Source organism: Sphaerodactylus townsendi, linkage group LG03 (assembly GCF_021028975.2).
Source record: "Sphaerodactylus townsendi isolate TG3544 linkage group LG03, MPM_Stown_v2.3, whole genome shotgun sequence".
In the NCBI taxonomy this organism is placed as follows: Eukaryota; Metazoa; Chordata; class Lepidosauria; order Squamata; family Sphaerodactylidae; genus Sphaerodactylus; species Sphaerodactylus townsendi.
The window spans coordinates 30113800-30127489 of NC_059427.1; the positions used below are offsets into that span (position 1 = coordinate 30113800).

General features: G+C 42.0%; 1 protein-coding gene across 2 annotated transcripts in view; it reads right to left on the reverse strand.

Annotated features, from left to right (window-relative positions):
- Positions 1-13690, reverse strand: part of ADAMTS9 (ADAM metallopeptidase with thrombospondin type 1 motif 9) — a 211691-nt gene that overhangs the window by 173366 nt on the left and 24635 nt on the right. For both annotated transcript variants that reach the window (XM_048491555.1, XM_048491554.1), the window contains exons 4-6: positions 3759-4048; positions 2110-2193; positions 1251-1375 (exon numbers count right to left, since the gene is read on the reverse strand). In XM_048491555.1, the coding sequence (XP_048347512.1) occupies positions 1251-1375; positions 2110-2193; positions 3759-4048 (499 nt within the window). The remainder of the gene's footprint in view (positions 1-1250; positions 1376-2109; positions 2194-3758; positions 4049-13690) is intronic.

The window sequence follows — 13690 nt, forward strand, 5'->3', positions numbered from 1 at the left end:
ACCCCAATCAATTTGACCTTTCCAATCACTTTTTAAATATGCTCTGGAATAAAAATTGCGTTATGCCTCATAGGTAGTTGGCAATACCTCTTATCTACATGGAATCTGGCCAGACTGGAACCTATAGAGGTACCTGATAACATCTTTGATAGGCATTGCATAATGCTGCTAAGGTAATGCATTAGTAAACAAACATAAGAACATAAGAAGTAGGCTGCTGGATCAGACCAGAGTCCATCTAGTCCAGAACTCTGCTACTCGCAGTGGCCCACCAGGTGCCTTTGGGAGCTCACATGCAGGATGTGAAAGCAATGGCCTTCTGCTGCTGCTGCTTCTAAGCACCTGGTCTGCTAAGGCATTTGCAGATCAAAGGTCTCATAACCTTCCCACAGTATGGACTGCAGGTATTGCATATAGGGCCAATTATTTCCTGCAGTCTTCTGAGTTTAATCTACATCCGTGATTCGAAACAAGCTGAAGTGCAATGCACTAGAACTTAAATGTGCACCCCTGGTATTTTTTTAAAAATCTACCTTAACAGATCTCTTTCAAATTGATAAAACATTCCACATCAAAAACACACATTGCATTGGGGAGCCTGTCAGAGTCAAAATGAAAAAAAGGGTGTGTATGTGTTGGATCACTGCCCGTGTCCACAGCTGTGGTACAAATGCTTGTGTATCCATAAAGCCACTTCCATGCCCTGCTTTGAATCCTTCCCACAGACTGCCCCTTGCCTTGAATATGTCGTAGTGGGAGACGTCTTCCTTATTGCTTAGCGCTGTTTAATAAGGGACTTTCACACATCACAAAACCAGTACCAGCTGACCCAAGAAGGGGGAGCAGGAGGATCCAGAGGAACTCAAGTGGTCTTCACCCTATAAGCATATGGCAATGGCAAAACAGGAACCAGGCAGCAGGCTGGTACCCATTCTTTCTGTAAAAACTACTATTCCTTGCAGCTCCACCTCCCCACTGGGACTCTTCTGAAAATCAGGCACTGTTATAATGAAATTACAATGCCATTTTAATTTACAATTACAAATTACAATGCTATTTTAATAATGAAATTACAATGCCATTGACTTAAACAGTCCTAGCAGGGTTAACTCTGGCTAGGATAGCACCGTTAATGTCTTTTGTCATGTCGTCAGCACTCAGTTCTGTCTGACGATAACAAACACTGTAGTTCAATCATGGTATCTAACACAGCCAATTTAAAGAAGTAAAAACTTCCACTGGAGGCTTACCTGGTCACCAGTACAGCAGTGTCATGTTTAGCTGGGTGGTGCTCATTCACGTGGTTCTGTGTTTGCTGCCACTGGCAGAAGTTTTTTAATGTTGTCTGGGCATTGTAAGATATGGAAGGACCATCCTGGTTAAAATAGGTACATAAAGAGAATTAGTACTTGCTATCCTTCCTATTCTCCATCTTTTCCTTCCTCCAATTCCCGTTCTTTTGGTGCTTTTGGTAACAGACACAACCAGAGTAAAAGAAAACCAACAGGTTGGTGTCAGTCCAATGACAATGCTTCTCCCCATCCATGTGAGAGGTGGTGTGGTGTATTGACTAAGAGCAGGTGGATTCTAATCTGGAAAACCGGGGTTGATTCCCCAGAGGCTTATCTGGTGAACCAGGAGTGTTTCCGTACTGCTACGTTCCTGCTGGATGTAGTCTTAGTCACAGTTTTTCAGAACTCTCTCCATCCCACCTACCTCACAAGGGGTCTGCTGTTGGGAGAGGAAGGGAAAGGAGTTTGTAGGCCACCTTGAGTCTCCTTACAGGAGAGAAAGGTGGGTATAAATCCAAACTCTTCTCTTCTTCTGAGAAAGAAATGCTGGCATGTATCCTACCTAAGAAACCTACCAACTGAAGCAGCTCTCCCACTTTAAAGGAAGAGCTACTTGAATTGAAAGAAGTCTCCATCGGCTAGAGGGAGCCTTCAAGCTTTGCTGAGGAGAATGGCGGGATACATTCCAATGGGCTGTCCCCTGAATTGTACAATGCCTGGTTACAGATGCAACAACAGTAAAATAACGGTGTTGTACTCACTATGTTATTAGGTTATGTAAAGTGGAGATAAACGAAACATCCCCCAAAGTAATTACCTGCTCATTATGTATGACGACTAATTTCACAATAACAATATTAATTAAATTTCCAATGCTTGGGTCTTTATATATCGAAGCTACCTGCATGGAAGACAAATTATGGAAAGTTAATGGTTGCAGCACCCTAGAAAATGATCATCATCACTTTTTTATTCAAGTGTAAAGGGTTACAGATCACAGCAGATAAAACTGTTGGTTCCTTAAGAATCAGCGAAGGCCAAATCTATGGGGGTGAAAAGGGGCCAAGTGCAGTGACTGTAACCTAACAATTTCAAGGAACAAAATTATTGGGGGGGGGGGTTATTAGAGTTATGGAGGAACAAATGGGCTATATAGCAGACGACAACAACAAACGAAATGGTTTACTCTTGCTGTTTTCGGTAACAGGCATAACCAGAGTCAAAGAAAACCAATGACAGGGCTTCTCCACATCCATGTGAGAAAGAGATGCTGGCATGTATCCGACCTAGAAAACCTTCCTCCAACTTAAGTGGCTCTCCCACTTTAGAAGAAGAGCTGCTTAAGTGGAAATAAGGCTCCTTGGGCAAGAGAAGGGCTTTAAGCTTTGCTCAGGAGAATGGAAGGACACGTTCTACCATGACAAAGATATGGGGACCTCTCTCTTCAATAGCTACTCAGAGCTGATGGCTTAGAAGTGGGTCATGCATTCTCCGTACCTTTCTATAAACCACAGAAATCTATGTATTCACCAGGACCCCTTCTGCATATGAGGAATAATGAACTATCAATCCACTTTCACAATTGTCTGCAAGTAAATTTTGCTATTCCGCGCAGCCACAAAGTGAATTGAATGTGGATTGTTCTGCATGTGCGGAAGGGGCCCAGGTGACAACTGTGGTTTTGGAAAAAAGTTTTATGGATATCATGGACTGCCAAAAAGACGAATAAGTGGGTTCCAGATCAAAGCAATCCTGATTTCTCCCTAGCAGTTAAAATAACTAAATGGAGGCCATCATACTTTGGTTTCAACATAAGAAAACAAGATTCGCTGGGGCAAAAAAAATGATAGGAAAAGTTGAAGGTAGCAGAAAAAGAGGAAGACCCAACATGAGACGGATTGGTTCAGTAAAGAAAGCCACAGCCGCCAGTTAACGAGAGGACCTCTTGGAGATTACTAATTGATCGGGCAGTCATAAATCGGAAGCAACATACCAGCACATAATGCACACGCAATAGTATTCACTGCACTTTAAATCTAAGGTTGAAGTGATTTACAGCAAGGAAAAGGATGCTTTTATTAACAGCCACCAAATGTTCAGAAACGTTCAAAGGTCTTTGATAATAAATAAAGACCCTTGAATGTTGCTGTATAGTCTGAGCTCTTTCTCAAGATATCATTAAAGTGTAAGATGATGTCATGTTTATTTCTGAAACCACAAAAGGGGGGGGGAGCAAACACTGAAAGGCAAATAACAATGGAAGAAAAGATTTGAGTTGAGAAAGGGCATGGGGTTAATTCTCCCCTTTTCCCCCCCTTTTGAAATATGTAGCTTACATTCAATTAGATGTCATACACTGGACTATCCCCATGTACTAATGAAACAATTTTCAGGAGCAAAATGGCAAATATTGTATTTAAAGTTAGGGAAATCTGTTCCCTTGTCAATCCTGATTTTAATACTCACTATCGACATCAAAGTCAAAATGTAGTGTTGTAGATTTGCTCCATGATAAGCGACCATCCGGCTATCTGCCACCACCATAACCTCCACAAACCGAGGGTAGGAAAGGAATCGCTTGGTTCTTCGGTGACCATTTCCCCCCCTTGTGTTACCAGTCCTGTTGTTGCTGGCTGCAGGAAACCGTTGTGAGGCTATACTATGTTTCAACACTTCCACGTCGGATGATATGCTAGTTGGGGGCCACTGCTCTATCCTGCTTTTCCTCTTGAACTTTCTGTGATTTTTGACATGCCCTATGTAACAAAAAAAGGAAATGGACAATAATAAATCTGTAAAAGGCACCTTAATAAGGCAATGTTTCCTACTCAAAACCAGATGTCCACTAGAGACATGGAGAACATACCCAAGGCAGCTTTCCCAATTCACTTAAGAGGTGGGATCACTTCCAAACCCAAACCTTTGTAAACCAGCAAGCTCTGCATCCACTTAAGAGTTTGCGCAATGAACTGGATGGTTGTAGCCAGCAGTTCCTCATGCCATGCAAATACTGTAGATAAAGGATGTGCCATCTCCCACCCCACCCCAGAACAGAAAAAGTATAGAATAGTTCTTCAGAATATTGCCTTTCACGTCTTAAAAAACAACTTGCGATTGAAAAGACATGCAATGTCTACTGAAATTTCAGAGGGAAAAAATGAGTAAGAAGCAGTGGTAGGATTCAAATAATTTAACAACCAGTTCAGGTGGTGGGATTCAAATAATTTAGCAACTGATTGTTTTCAAGCACCATTTTAACAACCGGTTCTGCCGAAGTGGTGCGAACCGGCTGAATCCCACCCACTGGTAAGAAGTGAAACATGATTCAAAGTGCAGGAAAGGAGATTCCACCTAAACATAAGGAAGAACTTCCTGACGGTAAGGCTGTTTGAAAGGGGAATACACTGCCTTGGAGTATGGTGGAGTCTCGTTCTCTGGAGGTTTTTAAACAAAGACTGGATGGCCATCCGTCAAGAGTGCTTGGATTGTGTATTCCTGCATAGCAGGGGGTTGGACTTGATGGCACTTGTGGTTTCCTCCAACTCCATGATTGTATGACTCACAAATTTTTGAGGAAAAAAACAGAGGCAAAAACTGAAAAAAAAAGATTGCCTAGTTAAGCTTTGTATAAAATTACAGTAATTCATATGTCGCAAAATCCAGCTTCTCCTGGTACATTTCTGAGTGACCTTGTTATACAATTCCCGCCTTACACACACAAACATTAAACATAGAGATCTTCCTCTAGCCAGCAATGGGACCAAAACATGTTCCAGCTATTAGTCAAGCCGAAAAAGTATCATGCTATCATGAAAGCAAGCCTGGGAGAGCCAATGCTTGTTTCAATAAAACCTGGGTTCTTTTCTCCAATAACTCCAACCAGCTGAGGTCTCAACGATTTTTATTGAAAAACAGAAAACAAAGAAATAAAACTTAGATGCAGTTAAGGGATTGCTTAGCTGGTTACCTCCCTTTTGGTTCTTGGTCCCCATTCCGGGAACCCATGGCCCAGAGATGCTTCTCTGACCAGGTCTCAAGATGGAATTCCAAAACCTTTGTTTTCCCCTTCCCAGGAAAACTCTGTTCAGGCCATGAGGTAACTTAGGCCTTTGAAGTTTCATCCTAGCACCTCTGCATAGTTTCCTGTCCTCCCTCCAGGAGATCAAAAGGCAAAGATGCTTTTCACAGTCATATGTGACTTTGCTAGTTTTACAGTACTATTCCATCACACATGCCATTTTTCATCTCTCAATAAAACCATAATCTCAAAAGCTGCTTCCCGAAGGAAGGATGCATTTCTAAAATGGCAAAAAAGTTAAAAATATGCCCTTTCATAATGTGTTAACTGATCTAAGTCTGAGGATAAAACCAGACGACGCACTAGTTGATTCATGCACATATCTCCCGAGAGCCAGTGTGGTGTAGTGGTTAAGAGTAGATGGATTCTAATCTGGAGAACCAGGTTTAATTCCCCACTCCTACACCTGAGTGGCAGGGGCTTATCTGGTGAACCAAATGTGTTTCCACACTCCTACATTCCCGCTGGGTGACTTGCGCTAGTCACAGAGCTATCTCAGCCCCACCTGCCTCACAAGGTGTCTGTTGTAGGGAGAGGAAGGGAAAGGAGCTTGCAAGCCACCTTGACTCTCCTTACAGGAGAGAAAGGTGGGATATAATCCAGACTCCTCTTCTTCTTCTAAACAGCAAGTGAAGGCAGGCTTGATGTGGGCCATAGAATGAAAAATGGAGGCAGTTAACAATTGCCCCCCCCCCCACCCTTGTGCCCAGCACCAGCAGCATTTGCTGGATTTCAAACAAAACTGCTACACAAGCAAGGTAGCAAACTGCAGCTGTGGAAGTCGGGGGGGGGGGGGTCTTTTAAGATTATGAAAATGGCAAGGGGGAAATAGTTAAACTATCCCTCGCAGTCCTAACCCAACTCAAGCCCTCCTGTTGCTATTTATAAGGGGGGAAATACACTGTAGATCCAATTCACATATTTTACTATGTTTGAACCTCGGGCATAGAGAAGACTGGAAAGCATTCTGACTGACGCAGACCAGTGGGCTAGGAGACAGCCTCAGTTAAACCTAGTCTCTGCCACAAACTCACCAGGAGGGTGGGTGGGGCAGAGCTGGGCTGGGCTCAGGCAAGCCCTCTCTCTCTGCCCCCCCCCCCTCTCGATATGGGGGAATAACTATAATGATTAATTTGTTGTTACAAGAATGGCAACAAAAGAAGTATTAAACATTGGAACACTCAAAAATGCTGTCTAAATGCCAAGAATTATTATTACTAACAGAGACATGTTTCAGATTCATAAACAGCTACTCCCACTTTGGAAACATCTACGGCCGCTCCCCAGCTCTTCTCTCCATTAGTTTTCAAAATATATTTACATGGCCTGATCTGATGTAGCTTGGGAATTTCTTCCACACTACTTCCACCTGTGGTGTCTGTCACAGTGACTGTCCATCAGCTTCACAAAGTGTTATTTAAATTAAGAAATGGAGGTCCTAGAACACAGGTTTGTAGTCTATATATCTAGAAAATGAAATCTTTAAGGTATATTGGAGACCAAGATCTTTAAGGAACTGAAGAACTTCTTAGAGGTGCTTTGCAGAAAGGTAAACTGTAAAGTCTTCCAGTAATCCATGAACCACATACAAATTTATACCAGTGAATTAAAATCATTATATAGCATTTTCCTGTTCCAATTAACTATTTGTTGCAATAAAGAACTCACAACAATCAATACTGAGGCAGAGAGTCAGCGTGGTGTAGTGGTTAAGAATGACTCATCTGGAGAACTGGGTTTGATTCCCCACTCCTTCCTATGAAGCCCTCTGCGTGACCTAGAGTTAGTCACAGTTCTCTCAGCTCCACCTACCTCACAAAGCATCCGTTGTAGGGAAGGGAAGGCAACTGTAAGCTGATTTGTGACTCCTTAAAGGTACAGAAAAGCGAGCTACAAAAAAGCTCTTGTTCAGCAGAAACTTTATGGCTGATTTGTCAACATATCAATCATCAATAATATTAAGCTGTATATGTAATATTATGCAAACAGCCTTTCTTATGTTGGCTCTTTTTGATTGCTTGATTGGAATTTAGATATAGTTTGACTGTATAATTATAAAAGTTTGCAGGCTCCTATCCTAGAATGCAAGTTCAGTGGTAGGACAATCAGTTACAAAGTCCTAGTGTTCTAATAAATCATGGTTGGTTATAGTACATGTTTCCAACACGTATTGCCTTTAACATACATGCTTTCTTTGAATAATTTTTTTTTATTTTTCTCACCTGAAAAAACACATATTGGCACCAATAACAAAAACAAGTTAAAACGAAACAAAATACAAAATCCATTACACACCCTGCAATGACTTCCAGCTATCTCAGCTCTGATTGAAAGCTAACTCCAGATTCATGCATCCTTTAACATATATGCTTTCAATACACATTGCCTATAACATACCTAAAGTTTATGTGCCAAATCTACTGCTGGTTACACTGCAAATCCTCAATATTCGCTGAGTTTAACATACAAAGTTTACAAGACCAATCTATCAATCTTGGCACATAGCACTTCAACATAACAGCAAAATCCATTACAAAATAGTTTGATCCATAAGACTTTGACAAAAGCACAGTTGCATTTAAAATATACGTATTTTTTACGAGGAGTTTTTATTACTCAGTGCTATAGAAACCTTAAAGGTCATCTTATTGCCCAGCTGTTGGTGGATAAAAGGAATTTTACTTTTGATATTTAACAAGACAAAACACAATAGAATGCTTAAAATATTCTGCATGCCTACAGAATGGTTGGCTGGCATGTAAGGGAAAAATCCTTCAAAAAACTGAGTACGGAAACATAACATCATGTTAGGGAATTTAGGCCAAAATTCACACATGATGCTTGAGTTCCATGAGTGGAATTACAGATGTGTGTGTGTGTCAGGGGGATGTTATCCATGTGATTGAGATGAACTCCCAATTCTGTGTAACCACTTAAGATAAACAAATCAGTGCTGATTTAGAGATATATCTAACCAGTATACGTAACCACTGCCACCTGTGCATTCTTTCCTTGATCTTTACTTTATGGCTTCACATGATTTTTAGACAACTAGGCTTTCTAGTATCGGTGGTGGTGAGATTTTATATTCCAGATATGGACTACTCTTCAGTCTTCCAGCATGGCCAATTGGCCATGCTGGAAGGGGCTGATGGGAATTGTAGTCCATAACATCTGGAGTGCCAAAGGTTCGCCACCACAGCCCTAGTACCTTGGTCCCATGAGAAAAGAATTCCGTCCGTTATCTCATGAGGGCAGGAAGCCAGGTGGCTCTCTCTAACTATCTGCTGCCAACCCTGGGGCGCCTCAGCTCCAAAGACTGTTTTTCCTAAATTCTTGGGAAAACAGGAAGGGGGGAAGGGTTTGCAGGGAATAAAGGGTACTGTGAATGCCAGCTTTATCAGAACTGGCTTTGCCAAATGTAGTATGTCATATCTCTTCAATAAACGCTACTGATCAATACTTCAGAGTCCATTTATTGGCTTAAGATTCCAAGATCTAACAATATGTCTTTTACCCTACCAAGTTGTAAAACACTATGAGAACACAATTTTCAATTGGGGAAACAGAATAACAGAAGCCCCATACCATACCACAATTTTCAATTGGGGAAACAGAATAACAGAAGCCCCATACCACAGGTATGGGATAGAATTCAAGGTTGGTCAAATGAGTACCCAGCTTGCATTATGGCTGTGTGTCGATTTGAAAGCTTGGAAAACCAATGATTGATAGGAATTTAACAGTTGCAGTGTTAAGCATAGTTATATCCTTTTAAATCCACTGGAGACAATGGACTCAAAAGGGTACAACTCTGCTTAAGATAACTGTGCCGCAGGAAGGTTTGGAATGCTGTGAAGGCGTGGTCAAGTCTAGTCTCGTAGGACAGAACAGGTGGCAGACAAGAGCATAGTCAGAAGACAGTCCAATGGGTCAAGGCAGGCGAAGAAGTAGTTATGGGCCAGTTCAACAGGTCATGGCATGGGAGATCAGATAAACAGGCTGGGAATCAGCAGTACACTAGGAGCACAGAGGTAACAGGAAACACACTTCTTGTACCCAGGCAGAAGCAAGCTCACATCAAGGCTTATATAGAGAGCCTTGTCCAAGGGTTTGGGATTCTGCAAGAAGTTAATCCTCATCAGATGCAGACACTTCTATCTTCCCATATCTTGCTGCAATACGAGCACTCCTCCTTTGCTTCTGCAGCAGCTGCCTTTGCTTCTGCCTCCTTTGCTTCAGCAACAGCTGCCTCTGCTTCTGCCTACTGTGCACAGCTGACTCATTACTGGGTTCCCTAGAAGGATCTGCAGGCTGCTCTGCCTGCACCTCATCAGGCAGGGAAAGGCTGGGAGTTGGCTCTGCTGCCTGGTCTTCCTCAGGAGCAGCCGACTCTGGCTGCACTGTGTTGTCAGGTTCTGCATTAGAGTCCTCTGTACCCTGGTAAGTACCCAGGGCTGGCTACAATAACTATTCAGTGTTGTGAATCACAATAACTATTCAGTGTTGTGAATCAACGACTCTGCACATATTGTCAAGGATTCTACAAGTAAGTGCATGCTGTTTTACATCTGATGTGATCTATGTGTCAAAAAATAGTTGTAACACATGTATGACTTCAAAAACTAACATGTGCTTTTAGGCTACACAGGTCTGTAAGAAATGGGTAATTTTACTATTTCCAATTTGTAGATAGTCCTCTGAATGAAGCCAGTGCAACTTTCGTTTGACTAATGTTACCAAAGTTGAAAATGTGAAGTTCAGGCAATCTCAAGATTTTCACTCATTCAACCATGCATCTTTTAATTCTTTCCGTTGACAGGAAATATAACAAAACTTGACAACTATATAAACATGCCAATGTTTAATCAAAAGTATGTCTGGCTATTAAGCAGGTACTTTTTATGTGCTTCCTGTCTTCATACGGTTTTTAAGGGAAGGTTTCCATTGCATGATATAAGCTACTTTGACATTTCTGAAGTCAAAACGAGTGCTTCTTCTGGTCTCTTGAGGCTAGAATGTCATATTGTATTTCTTTTCTGGGAGAGGACACCTCTGGAAGAGTAAAGCAGGTATGGGATAGAATTATCTATAATCATATTTGCTCTTAAAACATATAACTACAGACAAATCCAGCAACGCAGCTGCACTAAAAATAAAAAAGTTACATAAAAATAGGAAAGAAGGATTTATTTATTTAAGGGCACCAACATAATATGGCATAAGCTTTTGTGGATTAGAACCTACCATATCATATCTGATGAAGGTGAATTTAGTCCATATAAGCTTATATTTATTTTTGTTTTTTATGGCAAGGTATAGGAAAGTTAGTGGTTCTACCTAAGATTCTGTCCAATTAGAGAAAAATTGATAAGACAGGAAGTACAACAATACAGTTTCCATCATCTCCATTTGTTAGCACCTCTAATGACCTTACATGCTGAACTCCATGGAGGCTTCTCTGAACAATGGAATGGAGGAACCAGCTTGCTTCTTACATAACCATTGGGAAGAATGTTTCCTAGAGTCTCCCTAGTTTTGGAACCTGCCCAGAATGGAGATCTGCTTCTTCATTTAAACCAAAACTCAGGGTCAAACTAGCCACAATAGCATCCTCCTGGTCGACATAAGGACACTGCCAATATTTTGAAAAATATTGGGGGCAATCCTGATCCAGCTCATAGTATGGTGGGCTGAAGTGCTCTCATGCCCACAATGGCCATGTGTGAAGTTGCTGTTTAACCTTGGAAGGTTTCCTTCTGACAAAGTTCACGGGAAGCCCAGATTGGGGAATGTTTCTACTATCTGAATCTCTTGTTTCTTCTGCCTGTCTGTGTGAAACTGTTTCAAGGAGGTTTTGGGTGAGAACTAGGGGTGTTTATCTAACTTTGGTGGGAACTGGTAGGGAGCCCGTAAAAGAGGCTGTTCGAACGTTGGGAGGTCAGTTCCCGCATTGCTTGTGATCAACTTAGAATGCCAGCTCAATAAAGAACTTGAAAAGTTACTTTTGGCCTGGACTTTACTGGTTCCTTACACCATGAGGACATCATCACTTCTAGTTTGACCCTTGTCAGCTAATATGCAAGTGGCAAGACTTGATTATAGTTCTCTGATCCCACAAATATTGGACTCGATTGAAAGGTACTGGCATAACAGCATTTGCAAGAGCAGAAAAGCTCTTGGTGGAGAAGTTATGTCTGTTCTCATTCCTCCATGTGAAGGTCTCCTGGTCTTAAGAGATGCCCCAGATGGAGTGATATAGAGTCCCATCCCATGAGACTCGCTCTCCTCATGGTACCGCAGTCACAAGTAGAAGATATGTGAAATTCAGAAACTGAATGAGAATTCTTTCTTTTTTGTCACTTTAAGCTTACTAATCCTCAACATTAACATGTTTGTTGCATTACAAAACATTTCATGCCATTAAGTGCAGCACATGACAATGAGAGAAAGTCCAGTTCAGGTTCATAAAGATGGAAAAAAGTAAATTTACTTGAGAGTCAGTCAGCCTGGCTCAGGTTAAAAGCAGTAACTAGGTAGTTAATTATTTCACAGACCTTTGCTAAATTCATCAAATGTTAACCCATATTCCTTCAGGCTGTATGCTGAAAATGAAGATTTAATTATTGGTACAATCCCAGATGATGTTGACATTGTGTTAATAGGCAACAAACAGGTTTACCATGCTAGACAGCACATTTTACCATAACTCTGGAGATCCTAGGCAGCAATATGGTCTCTTCCACACAGAACAGAACACACTCTCTCTCTCTTATGGGGGGGGGGGGGAGAGAGAGAGCCCAAGCCCAAGGAATTCCAGAAAGATGAAGAGAGCCTAGAAGAACTAGAGAACTGAGGCAAGTTCATTGTTCAAAAGCAAAGATGTATTGAACACAAAGATGGAATTAAGAGATATTTCAATAGATGGAAATTTGGCAGGATTAAACTATATAAAATCTTTGGTTTCTGTTCACAGGCATAGGATTTAAGCAAGCTTTCTAGGTTTCTCAATTGATTAGATGTTATATTACTTACGAAGTTGCAGTTTTGTCTTCAGTTACTCTTAGATGTTACTGACTTGTGGATTCAAAAAGGCTGGGTTCTAACAGGCTGGTGGTACCCTTTCTCTCAGTACACACAGCATCTCCACTTTACACACCCACTTTACAGAAATCTCCCTCGTGAGGTAGCTTATGCAAATCACTAACACACCAGACAGAGAATCCTCCTTTGAGTAGAACTCCCTTTCTAACTGGCTTAGGAATTCTTTTTCTACACCTAGAAGATATATTCCCCTCCCTTTTATTTATGGTTACCTGTGGAAAGTCTCACTACTATCCCACCTTCAGCCTTGACCACTAAATAAAACTGCCAGTTTTCCTGTCTATTTGTCAGAGCACTGTTGTAAGTGGTGTCTGATCATCAAAATCTGACAGATATCACATGACACAGCCTCATTCTAGGTTTAATTGGTAAAGAACTGTGATTGGCCAGTAATACAGTTATAAGGCTGCAGTGTACTTAGGTCTGTGAGACACTTGTCTTCGCACTGCCTGGCGGAGCACTTCATCTGCGTGAGCTATATTTGTCAACGAATAAATGTAGGACTGCTTCTGTGAAGCTGAGCCGTGTGTGCGTCTGACTTCCTACTGCGTTCCTGTGTGTTGTGCAACTCTGCTACAGGGGCTTTACCCCATAGCTCAGGGGTAGGGAACCTGAGGCTCGAGAGCTGCATGCAGCTCTTCTGCCCTTGCACTGCGGCTTCACGAGCCGAGCCGCCAGCCCCATCCTTGCCCGCCCTGCAGGCAGCAGGGTAAGCGCACCAATTGCCCCCGGCTGGCTGGGCTGTGCCATGGGCTTCCCCTCTTGCCCACCCCATTCAAGCGGGGTGGGTGCTTTCCCGGCGGCCGGCAAGGCCGAGCTGCTGGCTTCATCCTTGCCCGCCCTGCAGGCAGCAGGGCGGACGCATCCATGCGCTTCTCAGAGTAAGCGGAGTAAACGGTTAAAAAACCCAATATATACAGTGTTATCTTTATTTTAAATGTCAAAAATTATTTGCGGCTCCAAGTGTTTTCTTTTCCCATGGGAAACGGGTCCAAATGGCTCTTTGAATGTAAAAGGTTCCCTACCCCTGCATAGCTTCACGGTATTTTCTGCTTTCAGCTCATGCTGACACTCAGTACATAACAAGTCAGATCCACTTACTGACTGAAATCCCATCACAGTAGATGTTTAACACATGCAGATAAGGGACTTGATGTCAACACACAGGAATCCAAATCCAAAAGCCCTCAATCTTTTCCCTCTCAGTGAGATACCT